This window comes from Oreochromis niloticus, linkage group LG11 (assembly GCF_001858045.2).
Source record: "Oreochromis niloticus isolate F11D_XX linkage group LG11, O_niloticus_UMD_NMBU, whole genome shotgun sequence".
NCBI lineage: Eukaryota > Metazoa > Chordata > Actinopteri > Cichliformes > Cichlidae > Oreochromis > Oreochromis niloticus.
In genome coordinates, this window is record NC_031976.2 from 303,971 (window position 1) to 322,257 (window position 18,287).

Here is an 18,287-nt window from a genome sequence, read left to right on the forward strand (position 1 = left end):
CACACGCACGCACGCACGCACGCACGCACACACACACACACACATGCACGCACAAACACGTACAAACACACACACGCATGCACGCACAAACACACACACGCACGCACGCACACGCACGCACGCACGCACGCACGCACACACACACACACACACACGCACGCACGTACACACACGCACGGACGCACACACACACACACACACGCACGCACACACATGCACGCACAAACACATACACACACACACGCACAAACACATACACACATACACGCACAAACACACACGCATGCACGCACACAGACATACACACACACACGCTGTTTTACGTTACAAAATATTCGACTGAGTTTAGCTGGTAAGCCTGTATATAAAGGATGGCAGTGTGTGATGTAATGCAGGTGCCGACCTGTCCGATGCCCAACCAGTCAGCCAGGTCTCGAGCGTTGGCCAGAGCCGTGGACAGCCCAACTACTCGAACACTCTTGGAAGTGTGAGACGAGATGAAGTTGGTCCTGGACACAATGACCTCGAGGACCGGACCTCTGTCCTCACCTGGAAACAGACACAGTGCTAACGCTAACACAGCTAACAGAGAGTCCTGTTTCAGGGCCATCACGTGTTTATATTTAGGACATCATGGAGCAAATGAAAGCCCTTTTGAGCCACGGTGAAGAACATACAGGTAGGACCTGTTCCACACCAACCGCCCCAGGTGTGCTGTAGACTCTTACCTAGCAGGTGGATCTCATCGATAATGAGAATAGCTACTTTCTGGACGTAGCTTCGATTCTGCCAACTCCTGCTTACTCCATCCCACTTTTCGGGCGTGGTGACGATCAGGTCAGCTTTTGCTATGGCTCTCATGTCTGGAGTCACGTCCCCGGTCAGCTCCACCACGCTTCACAAGCACAAGAAGAAACTGTTTATTTGTGTCATATGAACAGCATTTACAGTGTGACTGCAGAGTAACTTAATTATGTTTAAGACCTAATTAATACCAGTTTAAAAACCATGTCATCATTAGTGTGTTTAAGGCCTCTTCACACAGTGAGTTTCTCTGTTCTTACTTTTTTCCAAGTTTCTCTTCAATCCTGACCTTCCAGTCCTCAATGCGCTCCCTCACCAGGGCCTTCAAAGGGGCAATATACACGACCTAAACACAGAACACAGTCAGACAATAACTCAATCAAGCTCGGCTAGTTTCCCTACACTGACTGCTCTGCTGCAGCATCATCATTTCAGCTGCTTTTGCTGTATGTTTAAATAACCTGTGCTAACTGCTGCTGGGATCCCGCTGTCACAGGGTAAGGAAGGGTGTGGATCCTGTTTACTACATGAATGAAACGACCACAGTAAGGTGAGTGATCCACGGAGAGCTTTTACACTCATCATTAGGGTTTCTTTCTCCAGGCCTGAAATACATTTTTATCAAATGGCCAAAAATAACAGTAACATGCAGACTTTTGATAGGCTCATTGCCTTTTATAAAGAATAATTCTGTTTATGTGTGCTGTGCATCCATTCATTCACAGCCAGTGACAACTGTAGGTTGACTGCAAAGCAAACAGTTAACCAGACCAAATGGACATGGCATCATTCACACCACCAAAGCCCCAGATGATGTTGAAGTAACAGTGGATTCCTTTTAAGGATCAGTAACAGTGCAGCTCGGTCAGTTGGTGAGAAATGTCCAGGAGCCACTGCCAACACATCTGACTCTGTTAGCGTTGTCCTGTGGGTACACTAACCACCATCGAACTAAAGAGCAAAATTCTTCATGACGACTTCCTCTAAATTTGCACAATACAAGTCAAAGTTATGGACATAACGAGGAGTCATGTGTAGAACAAACCTACAGACACCAAAACTATGTTCATATTCCTCAGAGTAGCTACCAGATTACTGGTAATGGCTTTCCCCACTTTTAGCCCTGTTAGTCCTCTTAATGAGGTCATCGCCTGAAACTGTGCCTGAAACTGTGAAACCAGGTTTCATCATGTGATGAAACCTGGTAAAATCAGAGGAAACAATCTTGAATGAATCTAGTATTAAACACATGGTGTGAGGTGTATCATTACGGTACAGCTAGCATGTGACCGCGTGCTGTTTCAGTGCAATAAAATGGACTAGCCCGCTGTGTCACTGTTTACCAGTTAGCCCATCATAGTGAGGCTAACACTTCCAGCTGTGCGGACTATGACCATCACACAGTTGCTTATAATGGAGCAGATGTTTGTTTGACTCCCAAACAAGTGCAAGAATTATGATAACAAAACAACAGAGCTCAAAGTTGGTTGGTTCTACCTTCCAGTACATCCTTTTCCTTTAATTTGTCCATTCCTAAAATTCCCAATGTCCAAATCCACAGTTCATATATACTTATTTAGGCATCTGAATTTACATCATGTTTCAATGAAATGCACTGTTAGGGCCTATAAAGCTTCCATGGAACGATGACTGTAAAAACAAAGAACTGATGCTAAGGAGCTCAGCTGCAGTGTTTTCTTACATTTGACATATTGTATATGAAGTAATAGAGTAGTGCCCCACATCCTACCTTGGAGGATGGATACTTGTTGAAGACCCGGAACATAGCCATCTCTGCTGCGATGGTTTTTCCAGAGCCCGTCGGCGCTCCCAGCAAGACGTTGGTGTCGGTGTGGTAGAGTGTGTGGAAGATTTGGGTCTGGATGGGGTTGAAGTGAGTGAACTTGTAAAGGCTCTCGTACTCTCGGTTACCCAGAGCAGTTACTGGCAACGGCTGGAGGTCTAGTAGCTCTGAGAGTGAAAAAGTCATGCAAAGGATCATGGGACAAGGGTCTCCAAGTATACACAAGACAACTGAGAGTTTAAAGGTGGCTACATGATACAATAATTATTAGAAACAACAGGAAGTACCAATGTGAGACTTTTATATCCAAACTGTGATGTTGATCGAGTGTGTAATGTGACCTGGTCCCAGTGTGCAGCAGGTTTGTTCCCAACAGCTAATGTTGTGATCGTTAAGAGTAGATGAGTTGTGCAGTCTACTTTTTCGAACCTTATCGTGATGATCAGTGCGCTCTGGTTCCAGTAAGAAACAGTCAGAGCACTAAGAGCTTTTATGTCCAAAGGTCCTGCTGTCCACTCCAGCTGTGGTAAAGACAGGTGTGGCTGAAGTGGACACACGGCTCTGCAGCTCTGCTTATTATGGCTTTGACTGGTTTGTCTACTAATGAGAAGGTCAGCTGACCAGTCAGTGTCCTTATTTGGGCAAACTACACTTATAGCCTTCTACGCTGTATCTGACATAACCAGAAGTAGAGTGTCCAGTAATCTGAAGGTTGGCGCTTCGACCCTAACAACACCAAAGTGCTCCAGACAGATCCGTGGGTATAAATTTAAAAATAAATCAATAAGTATCTGAACAAAATCAGTGAATATAGCTTCTACTAAAAGGGCTGTAAGAACTGGTCCACCTTCATCACAGAGCTCAGAGTAACATCATGAAGGACCTGTGGGGGCACTATGTGTCTGAGTGTGGATACCAGTGTGTGGGGGGTGTCGCTCTGGTAAGATCAGGTCCTGGAAGTTGATAATGCAGACAGCTTCAGCACCGAGCCATCGATCAGAGACGGCCCTGATGTAGTACTGTGAGGGCAACGGCTCAAAGATGGGAATGGTGAACACGATGTGCTGAGGCTCTCCTGACACCACCTGAGGAGAACAGGTCGCCGTCATTCTCTGTTCCTTGTGTTCATCTGCGCTAAGCTCCAAGACTCATACAGCAAACCTGTTTCTTCTGCAGGAGGAAAAACTCAGAGTGGTAGATGTGATCATTTATGGGATCTTCCACCCACAACCACCAGGGCTCACCCACTGATCCATGGACCTGAACCACACAAAGAACAGCTTTGAATTACAGTCTTTTCAGGGAACCAAAGCTTATTTTAGTTCCCCGATTAACCCAGGTTCACCCTGCAAAGCCCAGAGAAACTGCAAAAATCCCAAGAGCTACAAAAATGACTGAGTGTAGCTTGTTTGAAAGCTTTTTCTCTCTCTCTTTTTGTCTGCCTGTACGTTTGTCCTCTCTGTACGTTTGTCTCTGTACCTTTGTCTGCCTGTACCTTTGTCTGTCTGTACGTTTGTCTCTGTACCTTTGTCTGCCTGTACCTTTGTCTGTCTGTACGTTTGTCTCTGTACCTTTGTCTGCCTGTACCTTTGTCTGTCTGTACGTTTGTCTCTGTACATTTGTCTGCCTGTACCTTTGTCTGCCTGTACGTTTGTCTGCCTGTACGTTTGTCTGCCTGTACGTTTGTCTGCCTGTACATTTGTCTGTACGTTTGTCTGCCTGTACGTTTGTCTGCCTGTCTGCCTGCATCACTACACTGCCCACATCTGTGCATTTTTGAAACCATGTGTAGGTGTCATGAAGAAGTCTAACAACAACTTTGCCATAGTTTGAAACTCTAAGAAACAGAAAATTAGTATAAACATTCATTTATCAGCACAGAAAGATATTTCAGTTTTCGACCCAGTTTAGACTCAAATGGATGTTTTTTAACCCCCCAGGAGGAGTCCAACTCCAGGGCTCGAGGGCCGGGGTCCTGCAGGTTTTAGATCTCACCCTGGGTCAGCACACCAGAATCACATGATTAGTTGATTAGCAGGCCTCTGGAGAACTTCAGAACATGTTGAGGAGGTCATTAAATCCGCTGACATGTCTAAACCTGCAGGACACGGGCCCTCGAGGCCTGGAGTTGGACACCCCTGACCTGTGCTAGAGGGAAAAGCCAGTATGTCTTACACATCGTTACACATCATACATTCTCTGTCCCTGTAAAGTCACATGAAACTTTCTTTGGCAAAGATAAACATGGATCCCTGCAACAGATGGCGAGGCCGCACAGAGCCCCATCTCACCATCATGGAGTCAGTCCAATAAGCAGAAGCACTGCCCCCCCCCCCTTGCTAGAGTACTGAGGTGACCTGGAGCTGGGTTCTGTTCATTCCCACCTGTGAGCGTGTACAGAACATCCGGGTGAATCGCTTGAATTTGGGGACATGACAAACATGCATGAAGCATTTGAATGCTCTGTGCTGATATTATAACCTAAGCCTAAATCACCAAACCTGCAGGCAGTTTGCCACAAACAGCAAATGCTCCTTGGAGAATGATGTCATCCTGTATCATAATGAGTCAGCGTGGTGCATTTCCTGGCCGCCACCAGGGAAGTGGCTCATGTGTCGGTACATGTGTCGTGGCTCAGCAGCAGGATCACAGTTAAGCCAGCCAGTATTCCATTACCACTCTCCCATGATTGCAGCATGCATTGCTAATCGGACATAAACATTCATCTTCATATTCAGCCCCTACAACGAGCTTTCTGTACGTGACAAACTTTGGACTAAGCTTCACATGATCCCTGCTGCCCACTAAGGTGGGACAGGCTGGCTCTCAGGGACAGATGGAGATTCCATGGCTGGGAGAACAAGGTAGGTGGGGTGCTCTTCTTTGGGCCAGTGTGGAAATACGAATGTCTGTGAGTAGTTTTGGTATGTATCTGGTGCCCGAGCACAGGAGGAGAACGAACATATGGACACTAAAGCCCAGCTCTCCCTGGACTCATCATTCTTCTGTGCTCAGTAGGAGGGAGCGTCACATCCACCATCGGCCTTAACGTCCGCACGTCTTTGAGCAGGAACCCTGAACTGCCCCGATGCATCCATCAGTATGTGACACGATAATGTGTTTAAATGCATAGAATTAAAGCGGTGGATTGTGATACTGGGGTAGTGCTCACAGTAGAAGCCACTATGTAAACTGAGGAGGGGGACTTTGGGAGAGGGTCCTGGAAAAGGGCTGGAGCCTTTGTTATTCCAGAGTGTCCCGTGGTGAGAGGTGCTGTGTGGGCGTGGGGACGAGTCCCTGTTTGTTCAGAATACCCAGCGTCCTTTGAGTCTCTGGGGAGGGTCTTAGAAGGGGCGCTGCCCGGGGACTCGGAGTGAGCTCAGAGGGGACCGTGCCTTTGCTGTCACAGCTCCTAACATGTGACACAGGCCCCTCCTCTGGCTGGTCACCTCCTGTTGATTTCATTGAACTGGATTCATTTTTGTTGTTTTCTGTCTTTTTCATTTGTGTCTATTTTGATGTATTTATGTATTTACAATTAAAGCTGCTATGGTAATGGGCGGCTGGGCTCAGGCGTACAGCTCCTGCATGCGGTTCAGGGATGCTTCCTTGGCACGTCCCTTTGGAGGTTTTCTGGGTAGGACTAACTGGGAGTTGACCCCAGGACATGTCATCTGGCCTGGGGACACTGTGGGATCCCCCAGGAGGAACTGGAAAGTGGGGAGAGGACATCTGGAATGTCCTGCTTAGCGTTCTGTTCCTGGGGATAAACTGATGTGATGGACAGATGGATCTTTAAGTTGGAGACTTGTTTGAACTGTAAATATGTCACACAAGATCAAAGGAGAAAGGACAGTTGATCTAACCCTGATATTTGTCCCTCACACACCTACTCACACTCAGTCTCAGGTCAGCTGTTTTTATGTGGTGGTAAAATATTTGGCACAGCAGAGCGAACCATCCTGAAAACCGTCACAGTAAGTAGTCTGCAGTGGTACAATCACACCTGACAGTATCTGTCTGTACCTGGTCATTCCAGCGAAAATCAGGTGTGACAATGAGACGAACACGCAACACGGTGCGTGTGATTGGCTGGATGGTGGCCTCCATTGAGATCGAGGGGATCTGGTGGACACACTGTTTGACCGTTAACCCGATGTTGACGTGGTGCAGCATGTGACCTGGAAAAAGTACACCTGGCATTAAGGTGTTTATCAAAACGAGTGTGCAGGAAGTTTCTGTATATTAGCTGAAGCTAATCTTTAAATAAAAGCTTGGATGTTGTTGGATGTTGGATTAAGCACTAGTCTGAGCTTCTTCCACTCAAAAACACTTTTCTGCTCTTTCAACAACTTTTAAGCTGCAGTTAATAAAAACATTATGATCCCATCAGGACAGACACACGGATGCACCGGCAGGACTTACTGTGGTTTAAATAAATAAGGCAAAGTCGAACAAAGTGCTGTGATGCCAGTGTTGCACAGCAGCGCTTTAAAAGGCCTCTGCCACTATCTGAGTCTGCAGCACAAATACAAACACTGGACTGCACTCACCAATGTCATCCTTCCTCATCTCCTTGAGTTTGTCCACAGTCAGCTTCTTCTCCTCCAAGCGGTTCAGCACGACGGGGCTCAGGTTGGGGAACTGTCGGAGGGGGTGGGCAGAGCCCCACAGCCGCTTGTCGATCACCTTGCACAGGGTGAGCAGTCGATGGGTCATAGCAGGCCAGCGCTTCCTCAAAGCGATCTCAAACAAGGCCCTCACGATGCGAGCAGCGTTCTGTGGGTGACAGTGGGAAAAACATCAGCCAGAGGTTCCACACTAAACGGAGCAGAAGAGCAGCTGGTGGGCACATCGCTCAGCATCATCACGTGTGATCAAGAGCAGGTTCAGACGTGCAGGTTGGACACAGCTGTTCACTGACCGAGCGTCCAGAGGTCACATGGTAGTGTTGCTCGCTGTGATTGATTTAGTCAGCTGATAATGTCATGTGACCATGTGGTACAGTACATGCAGTGTGGTGGGAGGCCTGTGTTTCAGAGCAGGTGGACACAGGAAGGCCTGGGTCCCACCGTCTTCCTGTGAACAGTCAAACTATTGATTTAATAAAAGGATGAAAACAAACATTATAATAAACGTTTTTTATCTTTTCAGACAGTTTTGAATTGAAAACGTCATTTTTAATAAACACTGGGATCATATGTAATCACATGTCTGCAGGTTTTGTTTGTTCTTGAGCAGAATGGCACTTTGCACGTTTTTACGCTCTTTGTACTTTCACAGCTTCAGACTCGTCGACTCTTGCAGTCAAACTACGACCCCAGCATCAGCCAGTGATGACCGAGTTTTTTACACAGTTTTCTCTACTGACGGTGTTCACTGACCAGTCTGTACACCTGTGTGACTAAAACTAAACAGGAAATCTCATTTTGGGGGGACATGTCAAAGTCACATGATCAGGGGTCAGCTGTCCATCAAACGCCAACAGGAAATGAGCTACTCTACTCTAGTTTTAGAGCTCCACTGTTAGCGAGGCTTGTGTGTCAACATCATCAGCACCAACATCCTCTGATGTCATTCTAATTATTTCATCTTCCATCATGTGTTCAGGTTTTTTATTTTTTCCACCTGCGTACTTTTGCCCCGCCTCTTCTTGTTTCCATTGAAATCCCAAAAATCTACAGTGATTTAAAATCGTTGAGTCAGAGTTAGTGTGTGAGTAGATACCACAGTATGGGCCTGACTGTGTGTATATAACAGACGGATAAACAATGCGAGCGCTCCAACAGCAACGACCTGCAGCACCTTAAGTGAGTCCTGCAAAGCTCTCGCCGTGCTGTCCTCACCTGCGCAACATAGGACAGGTCCGAGATGAGCGAGAAGCTGTCCACTTCTCCTCGGCCGATGTACGTCTGCAGCAGGATGTTGACTTTGCCGTAGCCGTTCTCCACACCTCCTGCAGCTGGAAGCTGACAGTAGGTACACAGCATCTGCTCCAGCTCCTCCATCTCCTCCTCTCGAACCTGACGACACACAGCAACACACACCGAGCTGGATTATATGAGCTGTGTTCAGCTGTAACAGAGCTTTTTATTGGATGAACACAAACTGTACTATGGCTAAAAATATAAGTGGAGCTGTTCCACAGCTCACCTTGAGTTGTTCAAACTCCTCAGCTTTGGAGACGATGCTGAGGACGTCGGCTTCTGTTCGCTGAGAGTTGAAATGTTCATTGAACGTCTTTACATGTGGAGGAAAGAGAAATGTTCGTGATTATTGGATCAACCAGAGCGTGTATTGTGCTTACAGGAACTCTAAACTGCTAATGAGAAGCTCCTGCAGTCTGTGTGAAGGACACTATGAATGGTTGTGATGCCCTCAGTGTGTCTAATAGTTAGAACATGTTTGAACAGAAGCACTGTGAGCACTCAGTGTGGCTCCAAACGTGACACTTTCTCTTTTATCATGGCTCGATGCTGCTCTGCAGCCTGCAGCTTCTTATCTGGATGCACTTAATCACATGTACCACAAAAAACATTACAGCTTATCTATAAGTGATGCTTTTATCAACAAATCCAGCAGGATGAAGTTTAATGTTGATCAGTGCTAGCTGTATAAAAATGCATGGCCTACACAGTCCTGTCTCCCAGTATGGTACGAGTGTGTCCAACCCAACAGCACTGCATGCAGTTTAGCAGAGAGGCTGTGTGTGTCTGACTGACGCTGACTCTGAGGGGACAGAGTCTGTACTCAGCCACGGTTAGGCTTACATGATGCAAAGTCTATGACAGTGTGTGATGCAGGGCTCCATCGACCTCTGCAGTGAACCGAGTGAACGTGTGGGGCGTCTGAGAGCGTTTACCTCTATGGTGTTATATTTGATGTAGAAGTGGCTCGCAGTCCTGCCCAGGTCTGTCGAGGCAAAGTAGCCGGTGCGCTCATCGAAGCGGATCATCCTGGCCTTATCCAGCTTCCTGCCCGACTCCACCACCAGATCCTTCCTGTACAGCTCCAAAGCTGGATCCATCTGAGCTCCCGCAGCACGAGAAAGACTTCAGTACTCACAACAACTTTGTTTTTCTCTTATGATTGTGTTTCAAATACATTTAAATTACAATGTTCATTTAAAAATTATTATTAATTCAGTTATGACCTCGTCAAACATCTAATACACCATGTGCTAAGAACCGTGGTGTCACTTCTGTCTGAATCTCTGAAGTCCTCCAAGAATCCTGCAGAAATGAAACTTCTATTTTTATTCTGCACTTTTACACACACTTGATCTTTCTTCTCTCCTTACTCGTGTCGGTGCACGGCTGCACAGCCAGCCGAAGCTGACACATCAGATGTTTTTAATTTCCCTTCATTGGCTCCCAGTGAAATCCACTCTAAACTCTGATCCACACAGAAAGCTCCACACGTACAGGCCCCTGCATACACGTCACCGTTACAGCCTCCCTCAGCCCATCAGGTCAGTTGAATGTGTGCGCAGGTGTGTGTTGGAGTCACTGTGTCACTTTGTGTGTCTGTGCACTGGAACATGTACACTTGTCTTTGATGTAACACAAATAAAAGTATTATTATTGTTTCTATTCATCATTTGGGTGTTTTGCAGTAAACATTGTGAAAAAGTGTTTGCCCCCTCCTGACTGCTGTGGTCCAATCAGTGATCAGCTTTAGGGGGAAGCACTAACAGGGCCACGAAGGTTTGGATTTGGCTCCCCTTAATGATAAACACCTTCCTTTAGAAACTTTGTGTTACGTGTATCTGTATATTTACATTTGTTTGATGATCTGAAACGTGTGTACGTCCCCGCCCTCCCCCGGGGACAGCCCCGCCCTCCCGGGATCTGGACCAACCTGAGAGGCCTTGTGGTTGATGCCGTACGCCAGCGGGTTGGCCCTCATGCGAACATAAAGGTAGGTGTAACTGAGCCACTTCACAGCTTCCTCCACGTTGGTGACCGTTCCCAGAGCAATCTGTAGCAGGAGAGAGGAGAACACCGGCTGACACACCTCTGTCGCCATCTAATGGACACTACCTGAAAGCACAGCTGCTTCTCTCTACTCTGCCCAGCAACACGTGCTATTAATCCTTTCTTAAAGATGTAAAACAGCTTTTTACAACTGAGGCAAGCTCACAGATTTGAAAACAGAGCTTGTTTCAAACACTATGACCTGAGCCGGCTTGTAGTCCATGTTAAATGTTAGCTATGTGTTATCCTGTGTGTGGTCATTTAAGGGTCACAGGTATACTGGGACACTGGTTCTTACCCTTTTTCACATGTCTGTATATCGTCGCTGCCCTGTCAGGACTGTGGAAGCTAAACTTTGTTCAAGGTGAAGCAGAAGGAAACTGTGTTACCTCAGCGTTGAGGTTATCGGCCAGGCTGTCCAGGAACCGACTCTCTATGAAGTTCTGCTGGGTGAGCAGGGTCAGGTAATGGCTCAGCTTGTCGTGGGTGGTGATGATGGTTCCCTCGCCATACTTATCAAACTGCGGACGACCTGCTCTTCCAAAAATCTGCATGACGTCCAGGATGCCCAGATCAACCACAGCGCCGCGCTTGGCATCGTATATTTGGGTACCCTGCATCAGAGCAGAGAGACAGGTGTGTGAGTGCAGGTGGAGAACGCCGCTCTGAGTAACCGAGTCAGAGTGATATCACCCAGTGAATCTTTACAGCATCTCAGCATTCTGAAACTAAAATACCAAATAAAACCATGTTAAACATCAGTGCATGATCTCACAAGCTGACTGGAGATAAATGAGGCTTTTAAAGGAATAACGTTCACATTTGTGAGACACTTAGAGCCAATTAAAAGCCCTCAACTAATCACTTCAGATGAAATGTGCAAAGTAAAGGACGCTCTGAGCTCCCTCAGGGTAGCAGGCACAAACACATTAAATTCATGAAGGACCTTGATGATGACAGCGTGAGCCGGCAGGTTCACTCCCCAGGCCAAGGTGGCGGTACAGACCAGGACCTTGAGGTGGCCTCTGGAGAACATGCTCTCCATCAGGCTGCGGTCAGAGCGCAGCATGCCAGCATGGTGGATGCCAAAACCTTCAGGAAACATTTCTTTCATCTGCTTGTTCCTGGAGCGTTGGATCTGAAAGAGATGGTCAAAGAAGGAGTTTTAGTAAGAGTGGAGGTGAGTCCAGTCTCAGACTCTCAGCTGTAACTGTTTACACAAAACAGCAGCAGCAGTCGGGAATCAAACATTTCCTGTACAGTAGGGGGACAACATGCAGTAATCAGCCACTGCCAGCCCGATGAAGCAGAGTGTAACACATGCACACGGCTGTAGGTCTGCTGCACACTCCAGCAGCATCTGCAGCTCAGAGCACATGCACACACACAGTGAGATGTGTGCTGTGACTGACAGCAGCCCTGTGACCTGGCCGGCCACGGGGGGAGTCCTCATCACAAGGCTTTATCTCTCTCTCTGGGCATCTAAATGGAGGTCAGCGCCCAGCAGGCTTCTGCACGGCAAAGAGAAATCCCATTACTGCCAGCAGCTGTCTGCCTCACACACTCCATGAATGTTTGGATTGCAGTGATTGTCTGCATTTGTATGCAAACCCTGTGGATAAAGGCTGCAGGCTGACTGTGCAGCAGGTCCATACAGGTAAAATGTCACAGAGGTAAAGGTTTGCTGCCACAAGCCAAAAACATTTGTTGGTCAGCCTCAGTGACTAATGATTTGCACTACCCAAGTTACTGTCAGCTTTACTTTGGTCTATTCAAAATACTGCAGTTTGAATAACACGGCTGTTTTCTTTTTCAGTCTCTTTTCATTTTATTCATCGTCATTCATGCAGCACCAAATCACAACCAGAGTCGCCTCAAGGCGCCGAGTCTCAGGGAAATAAGCAGACGTCTCCATACAGGAGAAAAGGTACCGCTGTGGGACACGTTATGTTCCCAAACTGGAGACACTGGAGTTGGCTACTCACCCACAGGTTTCACCGTCTCATCAATGCTGAGCCTTTCTCTGGGTTTAGATCAGTGACTGAGGAGATAACGTCTGTGTTAAACACACCTCACAAATGTCATCTTTGTGATATCCAGTGAGACATCACCACATGATCCTCATCTAAACTGTCAACTGTAAAATGTAAATGTCTTTAAATTGTAATTTCTTTTGATCCTCTGAGTCTTAAGTGTATATTTATCAGGTTTTTTTGCACTGATGTAACCGCAGCCTCGCCGTCTCAGTCTCTGTCTGCTGCGCTGAATATAGCAGAGATGACAAATAAAGTTTACTTTGAATAAGGGTTTGCAGAGTCCTGCTGTGAACCTCGATAGCATCTTGACTTTTGAAACCGGAGGATCTCGCTGAGGATCCACGCACAGTCACATCCTCAGTCATGCTTTCTCTCCTGTTTCTCTGTAAATGACATCACTATTAATAAAAGCAATGATGAGCGCACACAAAGGGTTTCCTCAGGTCATACACTGAGTGAGCAGTAAGGCCTCTCCACACAGGCGTGTTTTTATGTGTTTTACAGCCAGTGGCATTTCCCAGTGTGGCCATTAACAAGAGTGCACGTTTAAAAACTCCCACACTGGTTTCAATTTTCAAACCCTTAAATTCAGTCTGTACGCAGTCATCATGAGAGAGAGTTTCATTACAGCAGCTGATGGTTTTTGTAACTGCACTTGCTCTAATGTGCTGGAAGAACGAAGCTCTATATAAACACTGTGACAAGAGTGGAAGTGGGTGCTGAGGAAGACTTAGAGGAAGGCTGTGATGCTGTTGGTCTCTGTGTGATCTCAGAACAGCTGAGCTGTAACATAAACGACTTTGTTTCTAATGATCCACACAAAGGTCCGTGGTGACAGTCTGCAGACGGATCAGAGACGGGTTCTTCCTCTACACGCTCACTGAGCCTGAAACACATTCCTGGTTTCTTTCAACTACACTAAGTCAAGATGGCGGCTAACAGAACCTTCAATCCACCCTGAAATTATTCATTACAAGAGCTTTTCAGTACGTTTGGATGTCCCTGTGTGTCAAACGTGTGTCCACAGCTGAGTGTGGACATTGAGCTGTGTGGTCAGAAGTCACAGCAACACATGGAAACACACTGGTGTGTGTCCTTCATACTCCCTCTCTGCCCGACTCCTGAGTCAACCACACCAACGTCAGGATGCTTTAAAGACACACAGCAGTGATACAACCACACACTGAGGGGATCAGTGGGGTCTGTTAGTGCTCGTCTTGGCCAGGGTTAGTGTCATCACGCCTCAAAATGCTCATTACAAATAAATACAATTGTTTTTCTGAGTAATCACATTTCATCATAAGTTAAAGTCTTCCCTCTGAGAGCGGCGCTCCTATCCCACATGACATGAGGCCCCACTGAGCGTCTAGATGCTTCTCCACCATTCACAGAGAGTCCACAGGCGAACGGCTGCAATCACAGCATCGTAAGATGGAGACAGATGTAGCCTCAGGCCCCCTGCTCCATTCAGACATGGTCTTTCCCTCCTTGACTCCGCACTCAAACCAGCGTTCCAGGATCCTTGTACATCCTTGAAAGAGTGCCCACTGGCCTGTAGGTGTGAACAGACTGCAGAGTCCTGGCCTGACGAGGTGACTCTGCTGTGTTGGGCCGTCTGCTCACTGAGTAGTTGTTAAATATGAAAACCGTATGAATCAGATGATATAGATTTCACAGCCCAGCGTTTCTCAATCAATTAAATTCAGTTAAATTTTATTCATACAGTTGCCTCAAGCTGCTTCATACTGTCAGGTACCTACAATAACACGGAGAAGGGAGGAAGACAGTCGGCTGGGTGTGAAGCTGCATTGGAGAACTGGTCCATGTGCTATTATAGAACAAGGACTACTGTGGCTACCTTCAGTTCAAGAAGGTGGAGCTGTCCGTCCACAAGATGACCAACTGATTATTGATTATTTACCACCACAAAGCAGATATAGTTGTATTATTTAGTTAGGAAAGCGAGTGCATGCGAATCTGTGGGAACTGCAGGCGTCCAGCACGTACGGGAGATTTGGGCTCAATCAGTCCTTTCATCCCAAACAAACAAACTAATATATTACATGCATTAATAAATGAGAGCATCTCTTTTAGAATCGGTGAAGCAGAAACACTAGAAGCCTCTCTCCTGAGGAACATGAAGGTTTCTCTGACAGCGTGCGGTGGAGTCTTCGGGGTAAGGCTGTGCACTTTCCTGGGGAGGCAGGTAATTGAAATGCTGTGGCTGAGGCTTCTTCTTGAGGTGTCAGAGTGTGTTACAGACATGCTTCCAGCCTCTAATCTAAGGTGAGTTAGTGCTGATGTCTGCTGTGCCATGACTATATTTGAGATGGCAGTGACCTAAGCTCCTGATCAGCTTCCATTAGGCCTGCCGCTGGCTGCAGCTCCTGCTGCACAGCTCCGTCGGTACACAGACAGCAAGCTGCCAGCTCCACTCACCGTCTCTCACGCCTATGCTCATGGAACGAACATCAGCTTACACCACAGCTAAACTAAATTAGCCCAACATTCAAAGACTGCCTACATCTAAGTAAAACGGGTTTCAAGTTTGTGACAGCCCATCTCTGCACATCCCTGGTGCTTTGAGTGGTAGCGCACATTACTGAAGCCTCGTTAGGCGTGTGGTACACACACAGTATTTTTGTGCAGCACACTCCAGCTTCAAAGCTGAGATTTCAAATATCACAGTGAAAATGTGACAAATGATACTTGTGATCTGTGGTGAATGGGCTCTCCCACAGCCCGCTGCTATCACACACTCTTCATTTACTTTGCTGTATTGAGCCATGATGGCTAATAGTGGATTCACTTAGCGGCCCTTGATGGCCATGTTTGGTGCTCCAGCAGACCGGCTGTTAGTGCCGCAGAGGCAGCAGAGAGGCAGAGGATACGTCTCCACTTACGACCACCACACCTCACCTCTCTGCCTGCTGCTGTAGGTCCAGAGAGAAGGAGCACAGTTTATCCAGTTTGTCATATCGTTCAGCTGTTTTTATATCGTATTGATGATCAATACAGGAAATACTCCAGCTGCTGGTGGCACTTTATACTTCATACTGTGAGTAAACAGTAAATATGTACCAATAAAGTCAGTGCTATCTAATGAGTAAAGCAATAATCCAGTAACAGTTTAGTATTTGGTGAATAATATCAGACAGGAAGAATGAAGAACAGTTGAAGGTGTCAGTGTGCTGATAGAAACGTGTTTGGTCTCTGAGGCAGCGTTCAGTAAAAGCCTTCATGGTTATTAAACACACTGTCTGTGGTCACATGTCGCAGCATCACAGTCACACAAACAGACGTCTGGAGCAGTAACCTCATCGTCGTACCGCGGTACTCACTGTTGTCAGACTTTCACTATATTACCCAACGTGGTCATCAGCACATGTTGTACGTGAGATGGTACCAATGCTGTTCAACAGTAGGATGAGATCAGACATCTCTGTGAGAGAGTTCTTAAATCTTTTAAACTTCCCTCACCACCATCTGCTGTAAGCACACAGAAACATGACAGACGTGTGAAATAAGGATTTAATTGGCTGATTCCATCTTACTGCGGCACGCTGAACCTGCCGTGAGGCAAAGTCTAGAACAATACAAGAGAAACAGAGCCCAGCTGGGACTGGTTTCCAGTCTAAAAATGGGTCCTTTAAATGATGTTAAGAGCAGTTACTCTGATGTTCCTTACTGCTATCACCTCCTCCTCTCACATCACAGCCCACGTACGGTCACTTTTACACTTTTGGCGATGACCAAGTTAAAAGTTTCAGTCGGGTAAATCCAGCACTGTGTCAGTTTCTGCCTTCATGGCAGCTACCACCTCTGGACTCACTCATGAGGATGGATCCACTCAAAGCTGAGCACACAGAAGGAGCTGATTACTGATCTACAGGTTACCACAGCCTCCATAAACACCATGACTAACACAGCATGCTGTAATGGTTTGGAAGTTTGCAGTGTTCACAAGCTGCCCCTGATCGAGGAGGCACACGGTCAGGGCTCGGCAGAAGGTGCTGTGGTCAGATGAAACCAAACCTGAGCATCAAGTCGACCCGCCATGTTTGGGGGAAGACAAAATCCCAGTGTCCCCACAGTCAAGCCCCGAGGTGGAAGCATGATGCTGACTTCACTGGATGAGGGGGCAATGACAGGGTCATGTATAAAATCCTGGACACGAACCTTCAGCCAGAACACTGAAGATCTGTGGTGGATGCATCAGCATGATAAGGACCAGGACACAAAGGAGGAGCTAAACAAGAAGTATGCTAAGATCGTGGAGCCTCCCGGCCAGCCTACAGACTACAGAGACTTCAGGAGCTGAAGCTTCAAGGTGCCAGAGGTGGATGTAGAGGAACTCTCTCCTGAGATGTGAGCAGGGCTGATGACCTACTACAGGATACTTATTTAATCAAATACTTATTTCACTCCATGGCATGAAAATGTGCCCAACTCTAACACGTGTGTATTTTGGTTGATGCTCTCTCCCTTAAAATGAAAGTACAGACACTGCTCATTCCACTGTTAGTGAGCACACGTCCCCCCACTGTAGCCACGGGTTTTTCAACACTGCTGAAAAATAAGGTGACAACATATAAAGACATGGTTTATGATGGTCATGTAACACACAAGTCTTTTTCAGGACTGTTGCTTGAAGACAACTATGATCCTGGTCCTTTGTTCCTGAACATTGTAGGTGGCACAGCAAAACAGTGAACACTCCAGTCAGCTGTTTAAATGCTGATGAAGAAGCAATTAAACAGGAAAATGGACTATGCAGTGCCATGATAACATGCAAGGCTGCTCCCTGAGGCTATGAGACTGCAGATGAGCTGCAAACAGAAGAGGCTGGGCGTTTGCAGCCCTTCACACTGTTGGACAAAGCTGCCTTTGTTTTTAAGGCTGCTGTTTCTGTGCTGTCAGTCCACGGTGTCACTCCTGCTTCCAGCAGCGTTTCAGGTGCGGCTCATTGTTGTTGATCACTGCAGTGGGTAACTGGTTGGGCACAGTGACAGGCTGTCACAGATCTGTCACAACGAAAGCAGCAGCAGTGGACTCGACTTGTAAAAATAGCACCAAATGAAAGAAAATGGAGACATTAATGAGCACAGTCGGGTGTTGCTGTAGAGTCCCTGGAGGCTTTGCACTCAGAGGCGTGAGTGTGTCTGCATCTGTGTATGTTGTCAAACAAAATGACAGGGAAGCAGCACATCTGAAGGCCAGAGAAGAGCGAGCTTTCAAAGAGAAGCGAGTCGTCCTCAGCAGCAAAGCTGTGCCGATACACTCGTGTTACCGTTCTCTAGCAGTAATTTGGTTTCTCAGTTAATGTGAACGTATGCTTTGACAAACACTGCTCCGGCATGCCGAGCTCACCACTGTTTGCCAAAGTGTGAAAGGGGGTGTTACCCCCCCCACTCTGTGTCAAGAAACATGACGGGTCTGTAGAATGATAAGTGTAATGGACTCACGGGGCCACTAGGTGGCTCTTATCCTCCATAATAACTCTGCCTTTCCTTTGGAAGCAGCCACACAGTTTCATGTCTCACAACTGGATTCTTACCATGGGGTGGGGGCGCTGAGAGGGGTGAGGGGGGCAGGGGAGAGCGCGGACTGTCAAAGTCGAGTAAATGAAAGTGAAATAGGCTTTTGAATCCTCTCAGGTGAGAGCTT

General features: G+C 47.0%; 1 protein-coding gene across 7 annotated transcripts in view; it reads right to left on the reverse strand.

The window, feature by feature from the left end:
- The window catches only part of ascc3 (activating signal cointegrator 1 complex subunit 3), a 146,431-nt gene that overhangs the window by 32,509 nt on the left and 95,635 nt on the right, over nt 1-18,287 (reverse strand). For all 7 annotated transcript variants that reach the window (XM_025911366.1, XM_005459407.4, XM_005459406.4 and 4 more), the window contains exons 15-28: nt 11,531-11,722; nt 10,974-11,198; nt 10,469-10,588; nt 9,471-9,635; nt 8,762-8,848; nt 8,455-8,631; nt 7,162-7,387; nt 6,635-6,789; nt 3,770-3,868; nt 3,525-3,693; nt 2,555-2,775; nt 1,065-1,150; nt 729-895; nt 404-549 (exon numbers count right to left, since the gene is read on the reverse strand). In XM_025911366.1, coding sequence (XP_025767151.1) covers nt 404-549; nt 729-895; nt 1,065-1,150; nt 2,555-2,775; nt 3,525-3,693; nt 3,770-3,868; nt 6,635-6,789; nt 7,162-7,387; nt 8,455-8,631; nt 8,762-8,848; nt 9,471-9,635; nt 10,469-10,588; nt 10,974-11,198; nt 11,531-11,722 — 2,235 coding nt within the window. The remainder of the gene's footprint in view (nt 1-403; nt 550-728; nt 896-1,064; nt 1,151-2,554; nt 2,776-3,524; nt 3,694-3,769; nt 3,869-6,634; nt 6,790-7,161; nt 7,388-8,454; nt 8,632-8,761; nt 8,849-9,470; nt 9,636-10,468; nt 10,589-10,973; nt 11,199-11,530; nt 11,723-18,287) is intronic.